The 17,533-nt window shown below is 70.7% G+C and overlaps 2 protein-coding genes and 1 long non-coding RNA gene across 4 annotated transcripts in view; 2 read left to right on the top strand and 1 right to left on the bottom strand.

The window, feature by feature from the left end:
- The first annotated feature begins 797 nt into the window (after nucleotides 1-797).
- On the top strand, nucleotides 798-7,467 carry CNN2 (calponin 2). Its single transcript, XM_077860768.1, has 7 exons — nucleotides 798-957; nucleotides 4,188-4,309; nucleotides 4,614-4,680; nucleotides 4,763-4,900; nucleotides 5,654-5,770; nucleotides 5,868-6,014; nucleotides 6,497-7,467. Exons 1-7 carry the CDS (start codon nucleotides 802-804, stop codon nucleotides 6,770-6,772), a joined length of 1,023 nt encoding a protein of 340 aa, XP_077716894.1. The 5' UTR covers nucleotides 798-801; the 3' UTR covers nucleotides 6,773-7,467.
- LOC144291008 (uncharacterized) lies at nucleotides 3,688-8,470 on the bottom strand. Its single transcript, XR_013358456.1, has 2 exons — nucleotides 6,108-8,470; nucleotides 3,688-5,080 (listed from the first exon to the last, which is right to left on the bottom strand). It is a non-coding gene; the product is annotated as an uncharacterized LOC144291008 (long non-coding RNA).
- Nucleotides 8,314-17,533, top strand: part of ABCA7 (ATP binding cassette subfamily A member 7) — a 27,440-nt gene continuing 18,220 nt past the window's right edge. Inside the window, exons 1-29 of one of the 2 annotated variants that reach the window (XM_077860765.1) lie at nucleotides 8,314-8,410; nucleotides 8,699-9,210; nucleotides 9,308-9,401; nucleotides 9,578-9,719; nucleotides 9,803-9,915; nucleotides 10,024-10,094; nucleotides 10,375-10,455; nucleotides 10,614-10,815; nucleotides 10,913-11,052; nucleotides 11,271-11,387; nucleotides 11,598-11,765; nucleotides 11,977-12,194; nucleotides 12,380-12,556; nucleotides 12,823-13,045; nucleotides 13,123-13,344; nucleotides 13,520-13,721; nucleotides 13,973-14,083; nucleotides 14,203-14,374; nucleotides 14,611-14,742; nucleotides 14,834-14,973; nucleotides 15,084-15,221; nucleotides 15,421-15,605; nucleotides 15,686-15,758; nucleotides 16,010-16,212; nucleotides 16,372-16,420; nucleotides 16,557-16,655; nucleotides 16,729-16,883; nucleotides 17,114-17,238; nucleotides 17,312-17,413. In XM_077860765.1, the coding sequence (XP_077716891.1) occupies nucleotides 9,145-9,210; nucleotides 9,308-9,401; nucleotides 9,578-9,719; nucleotides 9,803-9,915; nucleotides 10,024-10,094; nucleotides 10,375-10,455; nucleotides 10,614-10,815; nucleotides 10,913-11,052; nucleotides 11,271-11,387; nucleotides 11,598-11,765; nucleotides 11,977-12,194; nucleotides 12,380-12,556; nucleotides 12,823-13,045; nucleotides 13,123-13,344; nucleotides 13,520-13,721; nucleotides 13,973-14,083; nucleotides 14,203-14,374; nucleotides 14,611-14,742; nucleotides 14,834-14,973; nucleotides 15,084-15,221; nucleotides 15,421-15,605; nucleotides 15,686-15,758; nucleotides 16,010-16,212; nucleotides 16,372-16,420; nucleotides 16,557-16,655; nucleotides 16,729-16,883; nucleotides 17,114-17,238; nucleotides 17,312-17,413 (3,920 nt within the window). In that variant the 5' untranslated portion in view covers nucleotides 8,314-8,410; nucleotides 8,699-9,144. Of the gene's footprint in view, nucleotides 8,411-8,698; nucleotides 9,211-9,307; nucleotides 9,402-9,577; nucleotides 9,720-9,802; nucleotides 9,916-10,023; nucleotides 10,095-10,374; nucleotides 10,456-10,613; nucleotides 10,816-10,912; nucleotides 11,053-11,270; nucleotides 11,388-11,597; nucleotides 11,766-11,976; nucleotides 12,195-12,379; nucleotides 12,557-12,822; nucleotides 13,046-13,122; nucleotides 13,345-13,519; nucleotides 13,722-13,972; nucleotides 14,084-14,202; nucleotides 14,375-14,610; nucleotides 14,743-14,833; nucleotides 14,974-15,083; nucleotides 15,222-15,420; nucleotides 15,606-15,685; nucleotides 15,759-16,009; nucleotides 16,213-16,371; nucleotides 16,421-16,556; nucleotides 16,656-16,728; nucleotides 16,884-17,113; nucleotides 17,239-17,311; nucleotides 17,414-17,533 lie in introns of those variants that run through there. The other variant, XM_077860764.1, reaches the window with a different exon arrangement.

The following is a 17,533-nucleotide window of genomic DNA, read 5'->3' as shown; positions in this document are numbered from 1 at the left end:
AGGCTCTCCTCTGTCCTGCACGTGCTCCGGGGCAGGCGTGGGAGTCCGCGCCCAGCCCCGTGTTTCCGAGGACCCGCGGGGCCGCACCTGAGGTCTCCTGTGAGCCCGTCTGGTGACATACGGCCCAGAAGCCGCGTGGGGAAGCATCGGAAGGGGGAGTCGTGGGCACGGATGGATGAGTGAGTGAGTTACTAAGTGAATTCATTCATTCATTCGTTCATTCATTCTTGTATCCGTACAAGCCCGCTGCGTTGAGCACCAAGTGAGCACCAAGTGTGTGCCTGGCCCGGGACCCTGGGCAGCCTCAGCCGCAGGACACTCCTTGACCTCCAGTGTCCCTTCCACTCGCTCCGGTTCCCAACACCCCCCCAAGGAGGGGGGAGGGGGGACTCTCCCGCCCCGGCCCGTCCCAGCCCCTGTGACCTCCACGTGCTTTCAGCCACCGACAGTGTCTTCAGGTTTTCGCACCTTTGGTTCTGCCAGGAACGCTGTGCTTGTGGGCTGGCGAACTCCTACTCACCCGCTGCAGCCCCAGCGCCAATGCCCCTGGCTGCCCGGCCACCACCGCGCTGTGGGAGCTCCGGGCAAGGGGGGACCCGAGGGGTCCTCCTCCGCGCCCCGGCGGGATGGGAGGTCAGAGACCCGCCCGACAGTGTGCCCTCCCCCATCGCCGCGCGCAGGGGCGCAGGGGTGACGCGGGCCGGCCGGGGCGGGGCGGGGGTCGGCGGCGAGGGGCTCAGGAAGTCGGGCGGCAGGAATCCGGCGCGGCGCGGCCTTATAAGGGCAAGAGCGCGCGGCCCAATGAGCGGCGGGGGCGTGGCGCCCGCCCCAGCCCCGCCGAGCCCCGCCGAGCCGCAGCCCCGGCCCGTCCCGTCCCGACCCGTCCCGCCGGCCATGAGCTCAACGCAGTTCAACAAGGGGCCCTCGTACGGGCTGTCGGCCGAGGTCAAGAACCGGGTGAGTGAGGGCGCGCCCGGGGGCCGCTCGGCTGCACAGGGTCCCCGCAGGGCTCCAGGCGCACTTGGGGAGCCCAAGGCAGAGGGGCGCCCCAAGGTCCACCTCCGGCACCTGCGGGCGCGGCCCAGGGGGAGGCTGGAGGGGGCTCGCCCTTTGTCCTCACCCGACCTGAGCCGGGTCTCCGGGGGGCCCCTGCCCCAGGGTCATCCCACAGCGCAGGGTTTCTAACCTGGAACCCGGGGAGGGGCTACGGGAGCCCCGTTGACCTGGCCGAGAGGGGCCGGCCCTGCAGGGGTCACACAGCAGGTCCCTCCGAGGGCAGGCGGCGGGGTGACCCCAGACCCCCAGACCCGCCCTGGGCCGGTGGCTCGCCGCCCTTCCAGCCACCGCCCCCCCCATGTCATCCCTGCGGGGCAGACGCCACCACCGGAATGTGGCCCCCAGGAGCCTGCCTGGGCCTGTGGAGGGCAGAGCCCTGCGGGGGGACAGGCCGCTGCCCCCGCCCCCGGGATCGTGCACAGGAGGGACCTGCATGGCCTCTGAGCTCCCAGGAGCCCCCCTCCACCCCTCCTGACGGAAGAGAGAGGCTGAGGCTGGGGAACCACAGCTGGGTCGCCCGGCAAGCTCCAGAACCTTCCGTCAACACGCTCTCCTCCACGCCAGCGATAATTGCGTGGGGTGAACGTTTACCCGCCGGCTGGCTGCTCGGGCACTGGGGGGCCGCCCCGCCCGACAGCAGGGAAGTCTAAGAGCCCCGCGGTGTGTTCACGGGGCGCAGAGATGTCACAGCTGCCCAGGGCCACACAGCCTGCGAGGGGCAGAGTCGGGACGCCCGCCGCGGCCGGCTGCCTCTGAGGGCCACCTGTCCTGGCGGGCAGCCCCCTGCGTCTCCCGCGGGGCAGCAGGAAGTGGGTGGCACCCCAGCCGGGGCGCAGGCGGCTTCCGCAGACGCACGGGGTGGGCTGGGGCGAGCTGAGACCTGCTCCGTCTGGGACGCGGAGGTCGGGAGGCTCCCTGCCACCGGCCGTGGCCTGCGGGGCTGGAGGACGGGCAGGGCGGTGGCAGGCCCGCTGGGTCCCTGGGGCCGCACACCCACGCGTCGGGCTACTTAAGAGGACTTGGAGACCTCTGGAGGCCCCTGCCTGGCCCTGGGTGCCTCCGTTTACCCCTGGCGGCTGGCGGTCCCTGAGCAGTCACTGGATTTCCTGCTGGCTGGGGGGTGGGGGGGCTCTAGACCTCTGGGAACAGCTGGTCCCGATTTAGCAGGGAGGCAGCAGCTGCATTCCTGGCAGTTTGTGGCCGCGTGGAATGTGCTGAAGGCCGGCTGGACGGCGGAGGGGGGGGGGCAGTAGGGGGGACAACGGTGGGGTGGGGGCAGGAAGGCGGTGGTAGCGGCCTTGGCCCAGGACCCCATTCCCTGGGAGCCCCGGGGACCCAGCCCAGCTGTGCAGGTGACCAGGTGGCCGCACCCGCCGGGCTGCCTCAAGCTCAGCTTCTCACTGTTCCGGGCAGGGCAGGGCTGCGGGGCTGTGGGAACCAGGAGACGGAGGCCTGGGGAGGGAGGCGGGCGGATCACGTTAGCGGGCCAGCCTCCCCGCCTTTGTCTCCTCCGCACCCAGGTCAGCTCAGCCCCATCCCAGGCCCTGGGCTTTCTACGCAGGAACCAACAGGTGGGGCCTCCTGAAGCCAACATCGACAGGGAAACTGAGGCCCGGGGAGAGGTCATAAGGAAGTTAGGAGCGGAGCTGAGAGTAGGAGTTGGGTCTGCAGGCGGTGGCTCTGGGGTCCTAGTCCCCGGGAGGGGGCGGAAGGACGGCAGGGGAGAGCGTCGGGGGCGGGACCTATGTGGGCCACGGTGCGTGGGTGTGGGCTGATGCGCAGGGAGCCCACTGCCCGGGACAGTCCGCAGCTGAACAGGGCCGGACCCGCCCCTTACCCCGCTCCGGGCCGCCCTGCCTTCCTGGCCCGTGGTGCCCGGAGGGAACGGGTGCGCCCGTGTCTGTGGGTGGGGGCTGTGCCGACGGCGGCCGTGAGCACGGACTGTGCACACCGCACCGAGCCGGGCGGCCAAGTGCACGGGGCGGGTCAGAAGCACGGCGGCGTGTGGTGTAAGGACAAGAGCCGGAGGCGGCGGGGCCTCGGGCTCTGAGGAGGGCTTCAAGGCCGCAGTCAGGGAGGCCCGCTCCAAGGAGGTGACCTCCAGGCTGGACGGCTGACTGCACTCAAGGGACCCAGCCCTGCACACGCTGTGCAAAGGCCCTGGGGCAGCAACTGGTGTGGTCGGTTCAAGGAACAGAGAAGGCTTTGGTGGTTCCTCAGGAGGTTAGAGTTACCGCATGGCCCAGCTCCTCACTCTGTTCCCGCAAGAACTGAAACCTTGCGCATGGACGTTCACGGCAGTTCCACTCACAGTAGCCAAAAGGCAGAAACAACCCAGGTGTCCATGGACGAGGGGATAAACACATGCCCATCCACGCATAGGCACGTCCCCCGGCCGCGAGCAGGAGCGAGGCGCCCACGCCGCCCCGGGGACAGACCCGAGCCCCCGACGCTCGGGGAGGGAACCAGACACAGCAGGCCCCACGGGGTGGAGTCCACGCGTGTGACACGTCCAGGACCGGCTCGTCCACGGACAGGGAGGGGGCTCGGGGGGGTCGGGGGGAAATGAGGGTGATGAGGCCAAGGTTTCCTTTGAGGGTGATGGAATGTTCTGGACCTAGACCAAGGTGATGGTTGCACAACATGGTGAGTGTATTTAAAACCACTGAACTGTTCCCTTTCAAATAGTTAAAATGGGGGCGCTGGGGGCCCAGTCGGTGAAGCGTCTGATCCCGGGGTCCTGGGAACGAGCGGGGTCTCTCCAGTAAATAAAATCTTTCAAAAAACAAAACAGTCAAGGTGGTGAGCGTCACGTGCATCTCACAACAATTTCCGGACGGGACAGGGACGGCGTGCAGGGGTGCCAGGGGCTCAGGGGCCACGGGGCTGTGCTGCCCGCCACTTGGCACCCCTGCAAGTGGCCGATGGGCGGGAGACGGGGCGTGTCTGCGTGGCGGGGAGGGGGGGTGTCCACGCCCAGGGTTGTCCCTGTGCCCGCAACCACAGGAGGGGAGACGGGACGGGGCGGGGCAGGGCGGCCCCTGGGGCGTGTGGGGTCCCTCGTGCTTGGAGCTCCCCGGGACTGCCCCTGCCCCGGCCTCACCGCGACCCTGTGCCCCTGCTCCACCCAGCTGCTGTCCAAGTATGACCCCCAGAAGGAGGCGGAGCTCCGCAGCTGGATCGAGGGGCTCACGGGCCTCTCCATCGGGCCCGACTTCCAGAAAGGTCTGAAGGATGGAGTCATCTTGTGCACGTGAGTGCTGGCTGCCTGGGGGTCTGCCTGGGGGTCTGCCTGCGGGTCTGCGCACTGTCCCCAGGACTGGGCTCGGTGTCTCTGGCCTGCGTTGCCCTGTGTGACTGCTTGGCCCAGGCTCCGGGACGGCAAGCATCCTCCGTCCCCCGGGTGGGAGAGCCTCCCCTCGGGGAAGCCTGCGTTGCAGGGGGACACTGAGGCCCGGGGAGAGGCGGTGGGGCCGCTCGGGAAGGCGTGAGGGCGGCCAAGGGTCGTGGTTGGGTCCCTGAGGGGCCCCTGCGCTGATGGAGCCTCCCCCCCCCAGACTCATGAACAAGCTGCAGCCAGGCTCTGTCCCCAAGATCAACCGCTCCCTGCAGAACTGGCACCAGGTGAGGGCCGGCGGGGGGGACGAGGCGGGGCCCGGGGACCGCACCCGGCGCAGGCGCCTCACGCTCGTCCCCGCCTCCCCAGCTGGAAAACCTGTCCACCTTCATCAAGGCCATGGTCAGCTACGGCATGAACCCCGTGGACCTGTTCGAGGCCAACGACCTGTTTGAGAGCGGGAACATGACCCAGGTGCAGGTGTCTCTTCTCGCCCTGGCGGGGAAGGTGAGGCCCGGGGCCACGCCGCGGCCCTCGCGGATTCACAGGCGCCCGTGGTCCGTTCCCCTGCCGACCCCGAGGAGCACCCAAGGCGCCAGGCGCTCGGGACTCGGAGCGAACGGGGCGACACAGCCCACCCACTTACGGGTTCGCCGTTGGAGGGGAGGAAGCAGGCGATGAAGAAATCTGTTAAAAAAAAAAAAAGCTTAATAGTTTAGAGCAGTTTCAGGTTCACAGCATACTCGAGAGGAAGGTGCCGAGGTCCCCCCGGGGCCTCCGGGCCCCACAGGCGCTCAGCACCCGCCCTCCCTGCCAGAGCGCGCCCGGTGCCGGAATCGGGTAGCCTCGGGGGTGCGGCGCCACCAGCCAGAGCCCCGACTTCCCGCCAGGCCTCACCTTCACCCCCCACAGGTGATAGGTCAGTTAGAGATTGTGAGAAGCAGCCTGAGGAAGGTGAATCGGGCCAACATGGGGGGTCTGGCGCCCCGGGAGGGTTGGAGCAGCTGCTGAACACCGCCCTCGGGAGCACCGGGGCTGACGCGGGGGCGGGGGCGGCCAGGGAGGGCCAGGCGTCGGGAGCAGGCGGGTAGCAGGTCGTGATGGAAGGGGGCAGCGGCTGGCTGCGAGGACGCCTCCCAGAATCCCGGTCCCGCGCCATCCCCTGGGGCGAGGTGGCTGGTGGCAGGTGGGCCGACCCCCAGGGACGCAGGGTCTGGGCAGCTGCCCCTCCCCGGTACTCCCAGCACCCCTCCCCTTCAGGCCAAGACGAAGGGGCTGCAGAGTGGCGTGGACATTGGGGTCAAATACTCGGAGAAGCAGGAGCGCAACTTCGACGACGCCACCATGAAGGCGGGCCATTGCGTCATCGGGCTCCAGGTGGGTTCTAGGGGGTGCGGGGATGGGACCCAGGCCCGGGGCAGGGTCTAGAGGCCTGGGGGTGGCAGCCTGACCTCTCCCGCCTGCCTCCCTGCAGATGGGCACCAACAAATGTGCCAGCCAGTCGGGCATGACGGCCTACGGCACCCGAAGGCATCTGTACGACCCCAAGAACCATATCCTGCCCCCCATGGACCACTCAACCATCAGCCTCCAGATGGGCACAAACAAGTGTGCCAGCCAGGTGGGGCCCCCGGCCCTCCCGCCCCCAGCCCCGTGGGCATGCTTGGCCCTGTGCCTGCCTCCCGCGGACGTCCCGCTCTGCATTTGTCCCTACCTCGCTGTGCGTCCCCGGGGCAGTCACTGCGGGCTCTGTGCCTCACTTTCCCTCGGAGGACTGCCTAGGGGCCCGTCCATCTCTGACATGTTCACATCCTGTGATTCTCACTTGTCCTGCCACGTTGCAGATCTTGGAACTCCCGGGTGCTTGGGGGCCCTCGGCCCCACCCGGGGAGCTCCCCGGCGGGCAGGGGGAGCTGGACCCAGACGCCGCTGGTTCCCAGGGAGATGCGCTCCGCACGGAGGCAGAGAGGCGAGGGCGTCCGAGCAGGGCTGGCCAGGCCCCGCAGAGCCTGTGCCCCGTGCAAGGACAGGAGCGGACGGTGGGGACTCGGCCTCCACTGCCCCGTCCCTTCGCAGCCCTGAAGCGCTCTCCTCCCTCCCCAGGTGGGCATGACGGCTCCCGGGACCCGGCGGCACATCTACGACACCAAGCTGGGGACGGACAAGTGTGACAACTCCTCCATGTCCCTGCAGATGGGCTACACTCAGGGCGCCAACCAGAGTGGCCAGGTCTTCGGCTTGGGCCGTCAGATCTACGACCCCAAGTACTGCCCGCAGGGCCCGGTGGCGGATGGGGCTGCAGGGGCTGCAGGCGGCGGCCCAGACCCCGGGGAGGCCCCGGAGTGCACCCCCTACCCGCAGGAGGAGGCCGACTACTGAGGCGCCCAGCGGGGGCCTCCCCACGTCAGTCTGGGCGGTTGCGAGGTTCTTCTGTTTTTCGTCTTGATTTTCTCCTTGTCTGCGCGCTGCCTGCCCAAGGCCTGTGGGGCAGGGGTGAGGGGCACACGGGGGTCTGCCTGCCAAGGTTCCCGCCGCAGATCTCCCAGCAGGCTTTGGGCTGAGCCGTGGGGGTGGGGGGAGAAAGACACCCCGGCAGGCGGGGACCAGCCCTGAATGGTTTCCGGTTGCTTCTCCTTCTCTTCCCTTTTCTCTGATCAGTTTGTGGTTTCTGTACCCGCAGAAGTTTCAGGCAGTTTTAATGAAAGAAAAATGTTTTTTTGCAGGGCAGTGGTGGGGGTGGGGGTGGAAGGAAGGGGAGGGCCGGCCCCAGCCTGTATCACTTGAGGGCTTGTAAGGGACCGGATTTCTCTAGCACTCCCCCCAGGGGCTGGTGGGGAAACTGAGGCCCGGCAGGACGACAGAGTTCCAAGTGGTTGAGGCAAAGCCACCGGAGCTCCCCCTCCACCCCACCCCTGCCCCCCTACTTGTCCTCATTCCTCTGCCAAGTACTGCACAGGGACCCCCACTGGAGGTCCTCCCTGGGGACTGGCCCCATCCAGCAGCCCAGGGACCAAGAGATAATGTGAAATGTGACTGTGGACCAAAGGCAATAAAAACCTCTTTTTAGGAAGAAACGGCTGGTGGAGTTGGGAGTGTGTGGGGGGCGGTTAGCTTGGATGGGGGGGAGGGAGGGTTCTGGGGCCCTGGGGTGGGGAGGCCAGCCTCCAGCAGACCCTCACCCGCGGCCTGGGAGGAGCTGAGGCCCAGGGTGGGCAGGTGAGTGCGGGCCTGACATTCCAGGTGAGGAAGGGATCGGAGTGTCAGGACCTGGGTCCTGGGTTGGGGGAAGAGGCTGGACTCCAGCTGCTTGGAAAGGAGGTGGGGAGCCCGACTGGCGGGAGGGAGACGGCCGGCGCACTCCTATTCATCCTCGGAGCCCCAACAGCAAGGCCCCGCTCGGGATCTGCGGGTCCATGCGCTCCGACCCTCCCCACCCCGAGCTTCTGGAACGGGGTCTGGAGGTGGCCCCCAAAGTGCTGTGACCGTTAGGACCCAGGACGCTCCCCTTAGAATGCTGGGCCCCTCCCCCTCCGTCGCCTCGCCACTGTAGGGACCAGAGGAGTCCCTGTGGGTGGAACCGCACTGTGCGGACCGACACGCGGGAGTCACCGGGCGGTCGCAGGGTCACGGGGCGAGTCTGGCCAGGAGCGGGGCTCCCCCCGCGGGCAGTGGGAGAAAGGAACGGCGGCGCTGCGGGCGGGTGCGCGGTGTGGGGACACTGCCCGGCCGGCGCGTGCGAGGGCGGCCACCAGCGCCCCGCGGTGACGCAGCAAGAGAGAGCGGTCCCTTTAAGAAACCCGGCTCCGCACGGGCCCGCCCCCCCGCGCGCGCGGCTCCGGCAGGCCCGGCCTGTGAATGGCGGGGGCGGCGGCCAATAGCAGCGCGAGGGGCGGGGCTTCGGGCAGGGGGACCAGCCTCGTGGGCCGTAGAGCCAGCGCGGGACACGCCTCTTAAAGGGGCCGCAATCCGGGGCCGCAGTCCCGGCGGAGGGAAGGCTGCAAGAGGGGGGCTGGAAAGGTGAGGGCTCCCGGGGGGCGGGGCGGGGGAGGAGACTCGAGGATCCCGGGGCGCGGGAGGGCAGCGGGCCCCCTGGGAATGGGCGGCTGAGGGCAGAGCGCAGACCCCCGCTCACCTTCACGGCGGCAGGTGGACCCCGGATCCTCCGGAGCGGGGGGGGGGGGGGGGGAGGCGGCTCACCTGAGAGGGGCCCGCCGCCGTGCACCTGCAGCCCCCCGGCCCCAGCCCCCTCCGGATGGAGCAGAGCCCTGCAGTGGAGGTCGGGGGCTCAGTTCCCCCCCGCCTCAGTTTCCCTAGGGTGCAACGATGAAGTAGGGCCGCGCTGGGCAGCTGCAGGCGAGGTGGGCGTCAGGAATCGCTCGTTCCAGGAGCGCGCATCGCCGCGTCGGGTCCTTACGCCCCTTCGGGCTCCCGGGTGGAGTCTGGGGGCGCAAGAGTTGAGACGAGCCCCCCGCCCCCCGCCCGCCCCCCGAATTACCTGCTAGCCCCGCGGATCCCCGCCCCGCCGGGAGCGGCAGCCCAGGCAGCCAATCAGGTGCGAGCACGGCGCCGGGCGGGGCTCCCATTGGCCACTCCGCCCGCGACCCGAGAGACCCTTTACTCAGCGGCTGCTGTCGGGGGCGTCCAGAGCCCTGCACCGGGCACGGAGCAGCGAGGGCCAGAGCGGCCAGGGTGCGCCGCGGGCACAGGCACGTCCTCGGCCCGACCCCGTCGGGGCCCCGTCCGTCCCCACCATGGCCTTCTGGACGCACCTAATGCTGCTGCTTTGGAAGAATTTCCTGTATCGCAGGAGACAGCCGGTAATGCCAGGACTGGGGGGCGGGGGCGGGGCGGAGTGCCCGGCGCCCCCTCGGCCCCCTCGGCCCCCACGGCCCCCCTCTTCTGCCCCTCCCCCAGGTCCAGCTCCTGGTGGAGTTGCTGTGGCCCCTCTTTCTCTTCTTCATCCTGGTGGCCGTCCGCCACTCCCACCCCCCACTGGAGCACCACGAATGTAAGCCCCCCAGGGATGGGGTGGGCGGGGTGGGGGGGGCAGTGTCCACCCGTCCACAGGGGCCCAGTGAGCGGTGGAGGGCACAGGCGGGGCACCCAGTGAGTCTGGGCGAGCGCGCCGTCGGGGAGGGGGTGAGCCGGGCGGCATTCAGGCTCCCACGCCCCGCGTCCCCACAGGCCACTTCGCCAACAAGCCGCTGCCCTCGGCCGGCACCGTCCCTTGGCTCCAGGGTCTCGTCTGCACCCTGAACAACACCTGCTTCCCGCAGCCCACGCCCGCCGAGCAGCCCGGCGTCCTCAGCAACTTCAGGGACTCCCTGTGAGCCAGCGGCAGCGGGGGCGGGGGCCCCGGGGCTCCGGGGTGTGTGCCGAGCCCCCACCTCCTGCTCCCTCTGTCCACAGGGTCTCCCGGCTCCTGGCAGATGCCCACACCGTCCTGGGGGGGCCCAGTGCCCGCAGAACGCTGACCAGCCTGGGAAAGCTGATGCCAACGCTGAGCGCCGCCGGCAGAGCAGGTGAGGAGGCCCTTTGGCTGGTGCGAGTGGGCTCAGCCTCCATCTGCCCAGCTGTGTAATGGGCACGGGGTGGGGGCTGCCTCAGGCCTAAGCTTGTCCTTCTCCCAGCCCGGCCTCAACCCAGCGACCCAGCGCAAGACCGACCACCCCCTGAGCTGCTGGGGACACTGCTTGGGAAGGTGAGATGGGGTGGGGGGAGAGCGGGCTGCGGGCAGGGGCCTCTGAGTCCCGCTCCCAGGCCTTTGCCTGGGCTCCCCTTGGTGCCCGAGGGACACTCCTCGTCCTGTCGGGCCCAGACGGGCCGTGTCCAGCACGATGGCGAAGTGTCCAGCCCGAGAGGCCTTGCACGAGCCTCCACTCGTCCTCTGCTGGCGCAGTCCGCATGGGAGGGGGGCGAAGTGCTCGAGCCCCCGTGAAGCTGTATCCAGGTGGGTACCACCCCGTGGTCTCGCTCCCCAGGAATCCCTGGGGTCTGTGCTGGGCCACGCCCAGGAGTCCGTGGCCGACTTCGTGGAGGCCGCAGAGGACCTGGCCCAGGAGGTAAGAGGCCCACTCACCCTCCACCTCAGCCGGGAAGCCCAAAGGGTAGGGCAGCCCTGGCACTTCCTTCGGGGGGCGGTCTGAGGGGCAGAAGGACAGAGGGAGAAGGTATTCCTGGCAGGGAGGGCTTCCAGCGTCCTCTGGTGATCCCTCCCCAGCTCCTGGCACTGCCCAGCCTGGTGGAGCTGCGGGCGCTGCTGCGAAGACCCCAAGGACCTGGAGGTCCCCTGGAGGCTGTATCGGAGGCCCTCTGCGGTGCCCGGGGGCCCGGCATCCCAGGGGGGCCCTCCCTCGGCTGGCACGAGGCCGTCCACCTGAAGGAGCTGGTGGGGCAGGAGGCGCTACCCGACAGCGGCCTGAGTGAGTCACGGCCTCTCTTCCCCTTCAGTCTCTCTTCCCCTTTGAGAACTGGGGTGTCGGGTGTGGGGGCGGGGCCTCATGGTGCCCTGCCCCGCAGGCCCGGCCTGTGCCCAGCTCGTGGGGACCCTGGAGACCCACCCGCTGTCCCGCCTGCTCTGGAGGCGCCTGAAGCCGCTGGTGCTGGGGAAGCTGCTGTTCACGCCCGACACGGCGTTCACCAGGCAGCTCATGGCCCAGGTGAGGACGGCCGCCGTCCTGCGTCCCCCCTCAGCCGGGATGCGGTGTGGCCACAGGGTTTTGAAGGACAGTTTGCGGGATCGCAGGTGGAGGGACAGCACGTCCAGCGCTCAGAGGCACAGATGGAGCAAGACGGGACGGCGGGCGAGGCGGGCGGGGTCCTCAGGAGGAGGGCAGGGTCGCGACGGGGCGTTCATGTGGGCGCCCTCCTCCCACAGGTGAACCGGACCTTCCAGGAGCTGGCTCTGCTGAAGGACATCCCGGAGGTGTGGGCTGCCCTGGGACCCCAGCTCTTCCGCTTCTTGAACGACAGTTCGAACGTGGCCATGCTGCAGGTAGGGTCAGGACGGGGTGGCGGCGGCACCCAGCCTCCCTGGGCGCATCATCCCTGCGCAGCACACGGGCAGCGGGCAGGGCCGGGCCTCCTGGGCAGGCGTGCAGAGGCGGCTTGTGGCGTCCGGGGGGCGGACAGGCCCTGGGAGAGAAGAGGGCGGACGCGGCCCGGCGCGCACGAAGCAAACCCCCGCGTCCCCGCCGCCCCCCAGAAGCTCCTGCAAGTTCAGGACAGAGGAAGGAGGCGGCCGGGGTCCCGAGGCCAGGACCGGGCCCAGGCCCTTCTCACCTTTCTGGACCCCCGTGGGGACGGCTACGGCTGGCGGGACGCCCATGCTGACGTGGGGCACCTGGTGGGCCTGCTGGGCCACGTGATGGAGGTGAGGTGCCACCCGCCTGGGAGCCCCGTCTGCGGGGTACGTGGGGTGCAACCCGGTCAGCTGGGCGGAGGGGAGCCCCACTGTAGGGCCGCCCGAGGATGGACACGGCCCAGGGCCTGCAGAAGTGTGATGGAGGAGCTGGGACCCCTTGGCGCCCCGGGGTCCCGCGGAGGACCGGGTGCCTGGGACCCACGCCCAGGCCCTTCTTCAGTGTGTGACCCTGGACAAGCTGGAGGCTGCACCGTCGGAGGCAGCCCTGGTGGCGCGCAGCCTGGAGCTGCTCGCAGAGCGCCGCTTCTGGGCCGGGGTCGTCTTCCTGGGGCCCGAGGACCCTGGGGACCCCGCTGGGCCCAGTGGACCCGGCCACGTGCGCATGAAGATCCGCATGGACATTGACGCTGTCACGAGGACCAACAAGATCAGGGACAGGTGGGGCATCCCGCGTGCGGGGGCTGTGATGCGGGAGCCGCGGTGTGAGGGGTGCGCCCCGGGCTGGGGGGCCCACGGCGAAGGACCCGGTGGGTGATAGAGGCCGGGCGAGGGCGGAGCCGCCCACGGTGCGCAGGGCCCTTGGCCTCCAGGCGTCTCCCGCAGCCCCGCCCTGCCCCACGCAGGTTCTGGGACCCCGGCCCGGCCGCTGACCCCCTCGCTGACCTGCGCTACGTGTGGGGAGGCTTCGTGTACCTGCAGGACCTGCTGGAGGGCGCGGCTGTGCGCGTGCTGAGCGGCTCCGAGCCCCGGGCCCGCCTGTACCTGCAGCAGATGCCCTACCCCTGCTACGTGGATGATGCGTGAGCGCCGCCTCGCCACCCACCCCCCAGGGACAGAAGTCAGGTGGCCGCGGGCTCGGCCGCTTCCGCGGGTCCACGGCGTCGAGGCTGTGCCGGCGCCCCACCAGGACCAGTCCCTGTGGGAGGAGCGGGGATCCCGGGGGGCGGGGGCCGGGCGCGGGGGGCCGTGGCCTGTGCTGACACCTGCAGCCCGAGGCCAAGCGCGGGGCGGCGCACGTCCAGGGGCCCGGGTGTCCCGCCGCCGCTCAGCGGCCTCCCCGCCGCAGGTTCCTGCGCGTGCTGGGCCGCTCGCTGCCGCTGTTCCTGACGCTGGCCTGGATCTACTCGGTGGCGCTGGCCGTGAAGGCCCTGGTGCGCGAGAAGGAGACCCGGCTGCGGGCCACCATGCGGGCCATGGGGCTGGGCGCGGCCGTGCTGTGGCTCGGCTGGTTCCTCAGCAGCCTCGGGCCCTTCCTCCTCAGCTCGGCGCTGCTCGTGCTGGTGCTCAAGGTGCCGTGTGGCCTTCCTGGCGTGGGTGGGGCCCCAGGGCGAGCCCGGGCCTCACCGCAGCCGTGGGGGCCCTGCAGCTCGGGGACATCCTCCCCTACAGCCACCCGGCCGTGGTCTTCCTGTTCCTGGCGGCCTTCGCGGTGGCCACCGTGGTGCAGAGCTTCCTCCTGAGCGCCCTCTTCTCCCGCGCCAACCTGGCCGCCGCCTGCGGGGGCCTCGCCTACTTCGTGCTGTACCTGCCCTACGTGCTGTGCGTGGCCTGGCGGGACCAGCTGCCTGCGGGCGGCCTGGCGGCTGTGGTGAGCCCCGGATGGGCCGGGCGCGGGGACCCTGGGTGCGTGCGGGGACCCTGAGTGCATGCGGGGACCCTGGGCCGGGTGCAGGGACCCTGGGCCGAGTGCGGGGACCCTGAGTGCATGTGGGGACCCTGGGCCGCGCTCTCGCTGACCCACCTGCTCCCCCACCACCCCGTAGAGCCTTCTGTCGCCTGTGGCCTTTGGGTTCGGCTGCGAGAGCCTGGCGCTGCTGGAGGAGCAGGGGGAAGGCGCCCAGTGGCACAACATGGGCACCGCGCCCGCCCCCGAGGTCTTCAGCCTGGCGTGGGTCTCGGGCGTCCTGCTGCTGGACGCTGTGCTCTACGGCCTGGCCACGTGGTACCTGGAGGGGGTCTGCCCAGGTGGGCCCTGAAGGGAGGGGAGGGACCTCAGCACAGCTGCAGAGAGGAGGCTGGGGGGGGCGGTGGGCGGCCTCGAGGCACAGGTGGCCACTGAGGGTGGGGACGGAGGGTTGGGGGCAGCCTGAGGCAGGCAGACGGCGGTCGGGGTCGCGGGCCTGTCCTCCGCCTGGATGCCCGGTCCTGGCATATGGCCAGCCGCTGGCACGCTCCAGGCCGGGGACCCGAGAGGTGACCGGGCGCCGCGCCCCCAGGCCAGTACGGGATCCCCAAACCGTGGACCTTCCCCTTTCGGAGGAGCTATTGGCTCGGACCTTGCTCTCCCGTCGCCTCCCCCCCGCCTCCCACTCCGAGGGACCCAGAGGGTGAGGTACAAGGCGGCCTAGTCGCCGCCACGTCCGCGTCCCCCGTGGCCCCCCCGCCCCCCAACCTGCCAGGTCCCCGACTCCGCAGACAAGCTTTAGTGTCCCCCCGTCCCCCGCAGTGCTCACAGAGGAGGTGCCGCCGGGCCTGACCCCCGGGGTCTCCGTTCGGGGCCTGGAGAAGCGCTTTCCGGGCAACCCGCAGCCGGCCCTGTGCGGGCTCAGCCTGGACTTCTACGAGGGCCACGTCACCGCCCTGCTGGGTCACAACGGCGCCGGCAAGACCACCACGCTGTGAGCGGCTGCCCCCTGCTCCCTCCCGGCCTCAGGGGGTGGACCCCAGGTCGCCCCGGGCACCCAGGAGACAGATACGTGTGTTCTCCGTGCCTCAGTTTCCCTTCTCTGTAAAACGGGGACACGGTTCACCTTTGGCCTGGGCTCGTGAGAGGGGCCTTGTCGGTGCTTCCGCGCCTGCTCTGGGGGTGCGTCTCCTCCCGGGGGCAGCTGCCCTGAGACCCCTTCGTCCCCAGGTCCATACTGAGCGGTCTCTTCCCGCCCACGGGGGGCTCCGCCTACATCCTGGGCCACGACATCCAGTCCAGCCTGGCAGCCGTCCGGCCCCACCTGGGCGTCTGCCCGCAGTACAACGTGCTGTTCGACCTGTGCGTGGGGCTGGGCCTGGGCTGCGCGCGGGGGGTGGGTGTGCGCGGGCTCTGCCGGCCCGGTGACCGCCGCGTCCGGCCCTGGCTGCAGGCTGACGGTGGACGAGCACATCTGGTTCTACGGGCGGCTGAAGGGCCTGAGTGCCGCTGCCGTCCGCCACGAGCAGGCCCGGCTCCTGCAGGACGTGGGGCTCGTCCCCAAGCGCTGTGCACAGACGCGCCACCTGTCTGGTGAGTCGCCCCGAGGAGGGCTGAGGCTGGGTGGGGTGCGGGGCGGGAGGGCGGGGAAGGGCCTGGCGGGGGGCTGGCTCATGCAGGGTGCCCGCCCCGTCCCCACCCAGGTGGGATGCAGAGGAAGCTGTCAGTGGCCATGGCCTTCGTGGGTGGCTCCCGGGTGGTCATCCTGGATGAGCCCACCGCCGGCGTGGATCCTGCCTCCCGCCGCAGCATTTGGGAGCTGCTGCTCAAATACCGGGAAGGTGAGAGTTGGGGGAGGCACGAGGCTCCCCGAGATGCTGCCTCAGGCGCCAGGGAAAGTTTCTGATGATGACGCTCTGAGAAGAGGGTTTTGAGGGATGGGTAGGAGCTCGATGTACGGGGTGGCAACTCCCGCTAGTGGCCACGGCTGGGGCAGAGCCCTCGTCCCAACGGGATGTGTGGCTTGGTCCCTGCGCCCAGGTCGCACGCTGATCCTCTCCACCCACCACCTGGACGAGGCAGAGGTTCTGGGAGACCGCGTGGCCGTGGTGGCGGGAGGCCGCGTGTGCTGCTGCGGTTCCCCGCTCTTCCTGCGCCGTCACCTGGGCTCCGGCTACTACCTGACGCTGGCGAAGGCGCGCCCGTCCCCGGCCGCCGGCGGAGAGGTGAGGGCTGAGCCGACCCCCGAGCCCGAGCGCCAGGCCTGCAGCCGGGTGGCCGTGACAGCCGTGCCCTCCGCCCGCAGGGGAACGCTGACTCGGAGGCCGCCGCGGGGCCCGGGCGGGAGGCGGAGCGGGCCGGCCAGCGCAGCGCAGCTGGTGAGTGGGGGCAGCGCCCCGAGACGCCCCACGGGACCCTGGGCCTCGGACCGCACGGAACCCGAATCCCGGCCCTTTCACCCGGCCTGGCTGAGCGCACCCGCCGACCCACCGCTGCCCAGGGCCCGCCCCGGGCACCTCACCTCAGCCTCCTGCGCCGGAGCGGGCTCCTCGGGGCCACGCACCCCTGCCCCCAGGACACTGCGCAGCCTGCCCCGCGGGCGCCCTGACGCCCCGCCCCCTCCACCCAGGTGCCGCCCAGCTGCTCTCGTTTGTGCAGCAGCTGGTGCCTGGGGCGCGGCTGGTGGAGGAGCTGCCCCACGAGCTGCTGCTGGTGCTGCCCTACGGGGGCGCCGTGGACGGCAGCTTTGCCAGGCTCTTCCGGGAGATGGACCGGCGGCTGGGGGAGCTGGGGCTGGCCAGCTACGGGATCTCCGACACCAGCCTCGAGGAGGTGCGGCAGGGGAGGCTGCCTGGAGGAGGGGGCCTGGCGGGGGCAGCCGCAGAGCCCCCGGAGGCCATGAGTCTCCAGCGAGGCCTGGGGACCCCTGGTGTCTGCGGGGTGCCTCTCTCCCAGAGGGTCCCCAGGTGAGCCCCTGCCCTGTGTCCCCAGATCTTCCTGAAGGTGATGGAGGACCATGCTGTGGACACAGACCTGGAGGGTACGGCCCCAGGTCCCCGGCGCCTTGATCTCTGCCCCAGATTCCCGAACCCATCTGCTGTGACCCTTGACCTCGACCCAGACCCAAGGCCGCACGGAGCCCTTGAACCTGACCCCGCTCCCCGCCGGGCCCGCAGGTCATGGCCGCAGGCAGCAGCCCCCGAGCACAGGCCCAGACAGGACCACACGGCTCAAGACTGTACCGGAGCCGCCGGCCCAGGAGAACGGGGAGCTCGGTGAGCCGTGCACGCTGACCCATGCGCCCCCGGGTCCCCCAGAGTGTGGGCGCTGACCCTCCGTCCCCCACAGCTCTGTCTGCCCCAGAAACACAGGCCCTGCAGGGCTCCAGGCCGCTCGCCGCGGGCCGCCTCCGGGGCTGGCCGCTGACCCGCCAGCAGCTCCGCGCCCTGCTTCTCAAGCGCTTCCTGCTTGCGTGCCGCAGCCGCCGGGGCCTGTTTGCCCAGGTGAGGGGCCCGGTTGGGGTGAGGGGGAGGGGCCCGGGCGCCGGGGACTGCGTGGGGACCCGGGCGCCTGGCCTGTGCTCTGGCCACCAGCCCCGGGGCCTCAGAAGTGTCCGCGCCCTCAGCACCTTCACGGAGCGCCCCGGGGAGCCCCGGGCGGTTCTAGAGCGGGAGCGGGGAGGGGACCAGCAGCCTGGAGGGTGGTGGGGGCATCTGACGGGCCTGTCCCTCAGATCGTGCTGCCCGCCCTCTTCGTGGGCCTGGCGCTGCTGTTCAGCCTCATCGTGCCGCCCTTCGGACACTACCCGGCTCTGCAGCTCAGGCCCAGCATGTACGGCGCCCAGGTGTCCTTCTTCAGGTGGGTACGGGGTCGGGAAGGGGCGGCAGGCGGGCGGGCCGGGGGCAGGCCTGACTCTGAGCCGCACCCACAGTGAGGACGCCCCGGGGACCTCGGACCAAGCCCGCCTGCTGGCGATGCTGCTGGAGGAGGCGGGACTCGGGGAGGGGGCGCACCGGCAGGACGGCTCTGCCAGGTGAGGGCCCCCGGCCGACTCTCGTGCCCCCGGGCCCCAGGTTCTGGTCTGGGCCCTGGGCGGCGGGCCTCGCGGGGCTGGAGCTTCCCCACGCCGGCGTGGGAGCTGGGGCGTCCGGGC

The sequence above is a fragment of the Canis aureus genome, chromosome 19 (genome assembly GCF_053574225.1).
Source record: "Canis aureus isolate CA01 chromosome 19, VMU_Caureus_v.1.0, whole genome shotgun sequence".
NCBI classification, from domain to species: domain Eukaryota; kingdom Metazoa; phylum Chordata; class Mammalia; order Carnivora; family Canidae; genus Canis; species Canis aureus.
Note: the sequence above shows the minus strand (reverse complement) of the source record. Positions and strands in the feature narration are given on the sequence as shown.